Genomic DNA, 8922 nt, shown 5'->3' with positions numbered 1-8922 from the left:
GTAATTAATGGGCAGAAATTTAAAACAAGGAATATAAAAGATAAATCTAATGTAAGGCTAGATTTATAAAAGGTTCACAACAATATCCGGTGTGGAAATTATTGTGAGAAAATTAAAGCAGTTGAATTGAAGGCAGGAAAGTAAATGATGGTCGCAGAATAATTTCGGCAGCACTTCGTTAGCAGAAAATCAGACACTTTGAACTGAAGTAGCAGCCTCTATTTATAGCTGAGGGTCTGTAGTTGGAACGCGTGAAAGGAGGAGCTTCTCTTGATTGGGGCTTGGAGACGTGCGTCTCCACTTTTTGGGGAGACCCTTTGAACGACTTGAGACGTGCGTCTCAAGTGAAGAAAATTTAGGGAGAGCTGGAGACGGGCGTCTCCTCTTGGTGAGGTGGCACAGAGTTGTTGGAGACGTGCGTCTCCACGTGCTGGAATGAGTTGGGCCACGTGCAATTGGTTTCTTCGTGGGATGGAGTTGTAGCATGCACAATTGGGCCTTCTTTGCACCCCTTTCTTGCATCAGCACCCCTTTTTCATCTTTTAGGCACAAATAGTAGTGATTTTAGCTCCATTTCTTTCTTTTTCACAAATAGTCTCAATATAAGCGCAAAACCTGAAATATCGCAAATACCCGCATAATATCACAATAAAAAAATATAATTAAAGGAAAATGCTAATAATATTTATGGATTTCAAGCTAAATATACGATATAAAATCGTGTTATCAATGTCGAGACATGTGATCTGCCAAGAAACATTATCAAGGTATATACACAGATTTATGCCAAACTGAAAGATAAATGACACCAGTAATTGTTGATCCAGTTCGGTGACAAACACACCTACTCTGGAGGCATACCAAACCAAGAATGAAGTCCACTATCAGCAGTATTAATTCAGAGCTAAACATCCCTGTTTACAATCCCTCACTTCATCCCTACCCAATGACCCTTCTACCACAGTAATGTTGTACATTTCTTTAGTCCCAGGAGCTGTAGCAACGACCTAATACCCAATGTATTCTGATCACACGGACAAACAGTTTGGAAGGCACACTTCCATGACAATCCCTAGTCAAGACTCTTGACTATGAACACTACCTTGGAGTTACTTCAAAGCTTCCTCCAACAATAATACATACTCCTCTTGCCTACAGGCATTGAGGACTATATTGTCCTTCCCACAGCAAGGGAAGTTCACTTTGACAAACCTTAATGATTACATCTTTTCTATTCTTGGTTATCTTCCCTTCCTAGGTTACAAACACTTCTATTTATAACCTATACCCAACTGGATTTGGACCTTCAATCGCAACTAAATTGCTGTTACAATATCGCAGTAACTTCTGCTACAAAACAAGGTCTTCAATCTTTTAAATTCCGAAAATATCTCCACATTTAGAAACTATATAATCTTTAAATATTCTGATAGATTCTTCAGACCTTTTAAACATATAACGCCTTATACAATTTGCATAATATTCCTGAATATTCTGCATTCTTCTGTAGTAAATAAATCATACAGATTTAACTAAAACTCTTCACTTCAGCTCAGGCATGATGTCGTAACATCCCATGTGACATGTTATTCCAGATGTTGAATTTCTTCAACATAACATGTTCTATCATTTCAGTGGGACTTCTTTTCTATACCTATTCTTTTTATACATTACATAACTGATACTATTATTTGTTTTACAAAAATTAAACCAACCCTAAAAACAGAGAAATAACACATATGACCAGCATCACATCACTTAGGTCATAAACTTTCAATAAAACTGCAAAACAACAATTGTCTAATGTGAAATCAACAGATTGAATGAATCATCCTCACTCAAAGAATACATAAGATTATGGTGAATTCTCAAATTTTGTAGAAGTTCAAGTCCAAACAAAATCGTATTGAAGAAAAATTCTTTGAAGAATATGAATTTTATATCGTGCAGAACCAACTAAGTCATTAAGCATAATGCAATGAAATTCACACTTTATCGTGTATGAACTAGTTACATATTTACACCATTATTGATTGATTATTTGATCACATACATAAAAATAGTTAATATAGCAATTTTGAAATGTAAAAATATGTAGAAAGCAATTATAATTATAGATGTTGATGCGCTGACAATTTTTTAAAATATAATAATTTTGCAATTTTATTTATTTATTTTAGGCTAAATACTTGATTTTATCTTTTGTATTTTTTCTTAATAATATTTTGGTTTTTTTGTGTTTGGAGTTCAAACAATTTCCTTAAGTCATCAATTTGATCCATTATGTTTGTTTTAATGACAACTTTGTCTATGATATTGGTCAGCATTGCAAATATTGAATGATTAACATAATCGATTTGAAACCCAATGGATCATTGTACCAATGAATAAAAAAATGTAATCTTCATTTATTACAACTAAGAGTTTAATCACATACAAATAGATAGGTGTAATTGAATGTTTTTACGAGCTATGTGTTGTTTAATTTTTGAATTTCTTTTTTTCCAATTTTACATTTTAACTTGATAATTATAAGATGTGAAACTTTTGAAATAAGTCACTTTAATAGAGATAAGGCAAAGATCATTCGACCCATCAAACTCAACTCTCAAATATATGAACCAAAAGACACACACCAACCAAGTTAAGGATAATGAATCCACACCAAATATGTTGTACTTATAAATAACCCTCAAGTTAGTCAAGACCATGACACTTCAATTAAGATCATTATGTCTAGTCAATGTTTTGTCCCCTTATTTTTGTTTAGCTACCACAATTTTTTTATAGAGTATAGTCTACTTATACACAAGTCACTTTTTTTTTTAACATTTGACAATAGATCACATGAAATGTCACATTCTTCCTTCTCAACCACTAGTTTTGAAGTAGAAGAAACATCCTCACTCTCTATATGTTCAATAGAAATCATGTTAATTAAAGCCTATTGTATGTGACTCACAAGGAGCATTGAACTATGATGATAAATAAGAATATGCATCAATCTCTATCTTTGGCAAGTTTTCTTTAGATTTGATCATTTGGATTTTGGACCATATACTTGTACAAACGACGCTCAATTAAAGCATGAAAATAAAAAAGCTAAAAAATTTTAACAGCTACCTAAAATTGTGTGGATTGGATTTGGATGCCAGCATTTTATAATGTGTTAGGTTATTTTCTGTTATAATATTCAACAACAAGGTTATTATGGGAAGAAGATTTTGATAGTCTATTATTAGTGAAGTTCAATTGAAGACCATACATTCCATAGGAAAAACAAGATCAAATAACTACAATTGGTTAATTTCTATGCTTGATATCTTAGTTTCATCTCATGAATGACCTACATCAAAATAATAACACAATTCCTATTGGACAATAGTCATAGATATGTAGGGCAATTGTTATCCACATTTTGCAAACACACCCGTATACATTCTCAAATCAAACCTATCTTCAAAAAGACAACTTAACACATTCACACTCACACTTATCTTCTATAAACAACCTAACACCTTTACAGTCACACATGTTCATTCAATGTTTTAAAATCTACATTTTTGTAAACATAATTATTAAGTAGAAGATAGAGAGTAGATGAAAGGTTGAAGATGTGAACTAGGCAAAAACTTTCAATACACTTGTTATGATTTTTCGTTGAACAAAGAGTTCTCTACAAAATATTAGCACTTCGAAACTCAATTCTTTAGATTACTTGAGTTGATTCCTAACTAAATAAATGATTGATTAGACTTTATTTATTTCTTTTGTTTAATAATTTAGTAAGTAAAATGTTATATTTTTAAAGATTAATAAATAAACTATCACGAATGTGAATATGTCTATACAATTATGTTGAAAATAATATGTGAGTTAGAAATGTTGAGAAACAAAGTATGAAAAAGTCTCACATTGATTAGAAAAGTGGAGAATTGCGCATTTATAAGTGAGAGAAGTCATACACCTACCGCTTTAAGGTTTTGGGTGAGCGTGATGTGTCTCTCACAAGATGTGTTGCTCATAAAGAAAGGCCCCAAAATGTAAAAATGTTCCCTCATGCTGACACCCAAGATTTGATGACTTAATAATGGTATCATGAGTCGTTGGTTCGAGTGAAGGACCGACTCACTTGTATCGAAAGTATACTCCCCACATGGTGGTGGGTAGGAGATGTACAGTTGAAAAGTGTCAACGGCGGTACAAGTGTATATGGATGAAAGAGCTTCCACTTGAGGGGGAGCATTGTGGATAAACTCACACTTGAGGGGGAGTGTTGAGAATAACAAGTGTGAGTTGGAAATGTTGAGAAACAGAGCGTGGGGAAGTCTCATATTGATTAGAAAAATGGAAACTTCAGCATTTATAAGTGATAGAACTCATACACTTGTCACACTAAGGTTTTAGGTGAGTATGTGGTGTGTTTCTCATAAGGTGTGTCACTGGTAAAGAAGGAATCCAATGTAAAAATGCTCCCTCATATTGAACCCCAAGATTTGATGACCTAACAAATTAGACATGGTAATATAACTCGTACTTTAAGAGACTCACTCGAACTTGCTCCATGTTTGACGAGAAAAACTCACTTTGACTGAGTTTGGGTTCAAGTGAGCTTCCTTCGGTTACAAAATATGGTGACAAGTTGGGTAATAGGGATAATAATATTTAGCATTTAATATATGGTTAATGTTTTGATGGTTTGATTTGTACTTTATTATTTGAAATGTATGTATGATTTTTTTTGAGATTGTTTTTGTTCTGCGCTATCCAAAGGCCCAACTAAGTGTTAGTCTAATCTGAAAAATCTAGAAACACACGATGGATGTCGTATCAGATGTTATGACATCCACTTCATCACAGATTATAAACTTTTGCAAGGAGTAAACAAAAACAGTAAAGAACACAAATGATTGTTTACCCAGTTCAGTGTACAACAACACCTACTCTGGGGGCTAACAAGCCAGGGAGGAAATCCTCTATAAGTAGTATTAATTCAGAGCTAAACTCCACCGTTTCAACTCTTCACTTAAGACCTACCCAATGCAATTTCAATCTAGTGCTATACCTGAGTCCCTACTCAGTCCCCCTCAATCGCAGCAGTGATAACAAATAGACAATTATAAAAATCAAATTGAAGACACACTTCGAACAAATCTTGATCTTGCTTAGAAGCTTCAATCAAGAGACACATCATTCATGCTTAAAAGCTTAGAGTGACACAACAAATTACAACTCAAAACACCCTACTCCAATACAATCATCAATGTTATAATTGCTTGGATTACAAGAAAACACTAACAAAAACACACGTGAAAACAAACACAAAACACAGAATTCTTCACGCCAAAATCTCTGCCTCTGAAAGTAGGATTAGCATCTTCTTATAGGCAGCACTTGGGTCTTGGGCCTTCCAAACATAAATTAGGGTTAACCAAGTTAACTTAATTTCCACATCATCAGGGTGTTCACATATGTTGTAGTACGAGATATTTTAGCGCAAATTATACAGCACAAAATATATAGTTTCCTAAATTGTAGCCTGAGATAAATAAGGAAACATAACAGCTAAAATATAACAGCTACTGCTGTCAGATACTGATGTCATAACATCGAGCATGACATCCAACCAAAACCTGTATTAGCTCAATCATACAATCCTGCACAATTCCACACATAGTGTGTCATGACATTAGTCAAGACATCACACACACACACATGAATGTCTTACCACAAAATGCAACCTATTTAAAAGCATCTACAAACTCCCCATTTGGAAATTTTTTGGCTAAAAGAACCTGTCACCACATTATCAGAGAATCTTGCAGTAGAAAAACACACAACACACAACCAGAGCACACTATCAGTCAACCACACCTGCAGGAACAGCTAATACAACTCCACATTACCACATCAGTCAGCATGCATGGCTATACTACTGCTACAACTATCATACCATCATGCATATCTTCACTATCATCATTCATACCACCACACAAACAACTCAATACGTCCATCATGCATCAGTACCAACTAACTACAGAAATAAACTACAGAATTAGACTTCATTCAACAGTATTATCCAAAAATTACTTGTTCTGGGGTGACATACACTACTCCCCTTTTGTACCAGAAATGTTGCCAAAGCAACCTTGATATTCAATAAGTACAGGCAAGAATTAAAAAAACAACAAAAAAAACAAATCACCAGGAAAGACCAGAAGGACTCTACTCCTCATACTCAGAGCTGCTGAGTTCAGCATCTTCATCAGTGCCATCATCAGGACTGGCCTCTTCTTCTTCATTATCTGCTTCAGGACCTGCTGCTTCATTCTCAGCAAACTCAACACCTTCTTCCATCTCAAGAGAGCTGATTAACTTCTCAAGAGTCAGCCTTCTGGACTCTATCTCCTTACCTGTTTCTCCGAGCATTGCTACCACAACAACTTTACCTGTAGATGTGGTGTCTTTGGATGTTCCAGCTGATGTCATGACAACGTCAGGAGCATGGGTTCCTTGGAACAACTTATAATGAAATGACAGAGCACTTTCCCTTTTGCAGATATAGTCAGTTTCAACCAAAATGCCTGGTTACTAATTCAGAATAATGCCACATATGAGGGATGGAAAAGCTATCGGACCTTTTATACTGAGGCTTCCTGCATGCTTCATAGTCTGCTCAAATATGTAAGTACCATAATCAAATTTGGCTTTTGTTCCCACGGTATAGATAAATCTTCCTAAGACAATAGCAATGGTAGACTTATGATTGGTAGGCACCCAATTTGCAGCACCAATTTTGTGCAACATGGCATACCTCATGCTTAGCTTGCTGGCAGACAACTTTCCTTTTAAAGGCCAACTCTTGACTTGGTTGGCAGTGATGACTTGGCATACCTTGTTATTAGAGACTTCCAGCTCAGGTTGAGCGTCATCAGACCTCCCCAAATAGTTATTAATCACAGTGGAAGAAAAGGTAACACACCTGCCCCTCACATACACTTTCCTATATTCCTTAGAATTCCTATCAGCATATTCTTCTAAGAGGTTCACACTGAATTCTTTCACCAGCATTTCATAGCATGTGGCAAAGTGAGTAACAGTCTTCATCAACCCAGCAGCATGAATCAGTTCCATTATATCTTTGCAATCAAGAGCATTCTGAGCTAATTCTCTCTCAAGGGCCAGTCTCTTTTGGTGGACATATTTCCACCTGTTGACACTTGAAGTGGAATGGAAGGAAATATTTACTATGGGCACATTAGGGACTTTCGCAGCAAGCTTGCTGGAAGTAGGCTTCTTCTTTAGTGGAATGTCTTGAACATCCACTTCAACATCAGAATCTGATTCTTCAATGACACTAGCCTTCTTCTTCTTGAGAGCAACCTTGCTCTAGGACTTGGTAGGACCAACTGGGGTGCTCTTGGGTATAGCCTTACTTTTACTGGGACCGGTGGAATTATCTTTGGAACCAGCTTTACTCCTGATGGGTCCAGTTGAGGTAGTCTTTGGAACTCTCCTCTTGGGAGGACTCTGATCAGCTATTTTCTTACCTTTCCTGGTCATGAGCCTTTTTGCTATGCTGGGATTTACATTGGCAATCAGTTCACCATTAGATATATCATCAAGATCCACAACATTATTACCTGAATCATCATTAGGATCATTCTCATTTTTGTCAGTGACATCCTGAGTAGCATCAGCAGCTACATCATTTCCTTGGACATCAAGATTCTTAGTGTTGTCAATGACATTTTGAGCAACATCAACAGCTTCATCATCATTCTTCTCATTAACCTTATCATTTGTGTTAGGGTTCTGAGTGGAGTCAGGGTTAGCAATTTGTAGAGGTACAGAAATTCCAAGAACTTGACGCTGTTCATCCAAGACTCTAGTGACTATTTGTGCAATAGCCTGGTGAGTGTACTGTGATCCTTCCTTTGTCAGGTTCTCAAGATCAATAGACGATGAGGGGTTATAGGACTTACCACGTACAACTTCTTTTGGTCTTCTTGCATGTGGAGAGCGAGGCTTCTTCACTTGAAGATCTTCAGTGGACACCATTCTCAGGGGAGCAACAGCAAGCACTTCATTAGGGTTTATATTTGGAGTTCTTGGGTCTGAGTTAGATGTAGTCTTGGAAGAGGGGAATTTGGATGACTGAGACATATTGGATATATTTGAATAGTCGATAGAATGGGGTTCTTGAAAGTGGTTGAGAGCAGGGGAGATGGAACAGTTGAGAGAGTAAGGTTTGAACTTGTGATGGAAATATAAACAGTAGAGGTGAATTTGCAAATGAGAAGGGAACTTAAGGTCGTTCATACTTAGCAGCCACGTCACTAAATGATTATTTATCCTGACTAACACCTTGTTTCCCAGCTGCTTTAATTGCTACAATTCCTCATGGATACATATTCCTAACATGCTTCTCAAGTTTTCAAATTGTGTAGCATCAAGAGCTTTGGTAAATATGTCAGCTAGCTGAAGTTTTGTTAATACATGTTCCAAGCAAATCACTTTGTCTTCTACAAGTTCTCTTATGAAGTGATGTCTGATGTCAATATGCTTGGTTCTGCTATGCTGAATAGGATTCTTGGATATGTTGATAGCACTGAGATTATCACAGTACAATGTCATGAAATTCTGAGTGACATTGTATTCAGTCAGCATTTACTTCATCCACATCAATTGAGAACAGTTGCTACCAGCTGCTATGTACTCATCTTCAGCAGTAGATAGAGAGACACAATTTTGTTTCTTGCTGAAACATGATATGAGATTGTTTCCCAAGAAGAAGCACCCTCATGATGTGCTTTTTCTATCACTATCACTCTTAGCCCAATCAGCATCACAATACCCAGATAAGATAGGTTCACACTCATAAGAGTACAATATACCATAGTCACAAGTTCCATTCACATA

The 8922-nt window shown here is 36.1% G+C and overlaps 1 protein-coding gene across 1 annotated transcript; it reads right to left on the bottom strand.

Annotated features, from left to right (window-relative positions):
- Positions 1–6591: 6591 nt before the first annotated feature.
- LOC131648903 (uncharacterized) lies at positions 6592–8166 on the bottom strand. The gene is made up of 2 exons (XM_058918637.1): positions 7437–8166; positions 6592–7325 (listed from the first exon to the last, which is right to left on the bottom strand). The coding sequence occupies exons 1-2, from the start codon at positions 8164–8166 to the stop codon at positions 6592–6594; spliced, it is 1464 nt and encodes a 487-aa protein (XP_058774620.1).
- Between the last annotated feature and the right edge of the window lie 756 nt (positions 8167–8922).

Source organism: Vicia villosa, linkage group LG2 (genome assembly GCF_029867415.1).
Source record: "Vicia villosa cultivar HV-30 ecotype Madison, WI linkage group LG2, Vvil1.0, whole genome shotgun sequence".
In the NCBI taxonomy this organism is placed as follows: domain Eukaryota; kingdom Viridiplantae; phylum Streptophyta; class Magnoliopsida; order Fabales; family Fabaceae; genus Vicia; species Vicia villosa.
The sequence above is the reverse complement of the archived record's forward strand: the minus strand, read 5'-3'. Positions and strand labels throughout refer to the sequence as shown.

Excerpts from the sequence above, each read along its gene's own strand:
- LOC131648903 (XM_058918637.1), bottom strand. The coding sequence starts at position 8,166 with ATGTCTCAGTCATCCAAATTCCCCTCTTCCAAGACTACATCTAACTCA. Across the intron at positions 7,326-7,436 it reads TTCCACCGGTCCCAGTAAAA|TGGATGTTCAAGACATTCCA; the intron begins GTAAGGCTATAC and ends CTGATGTTGAAG.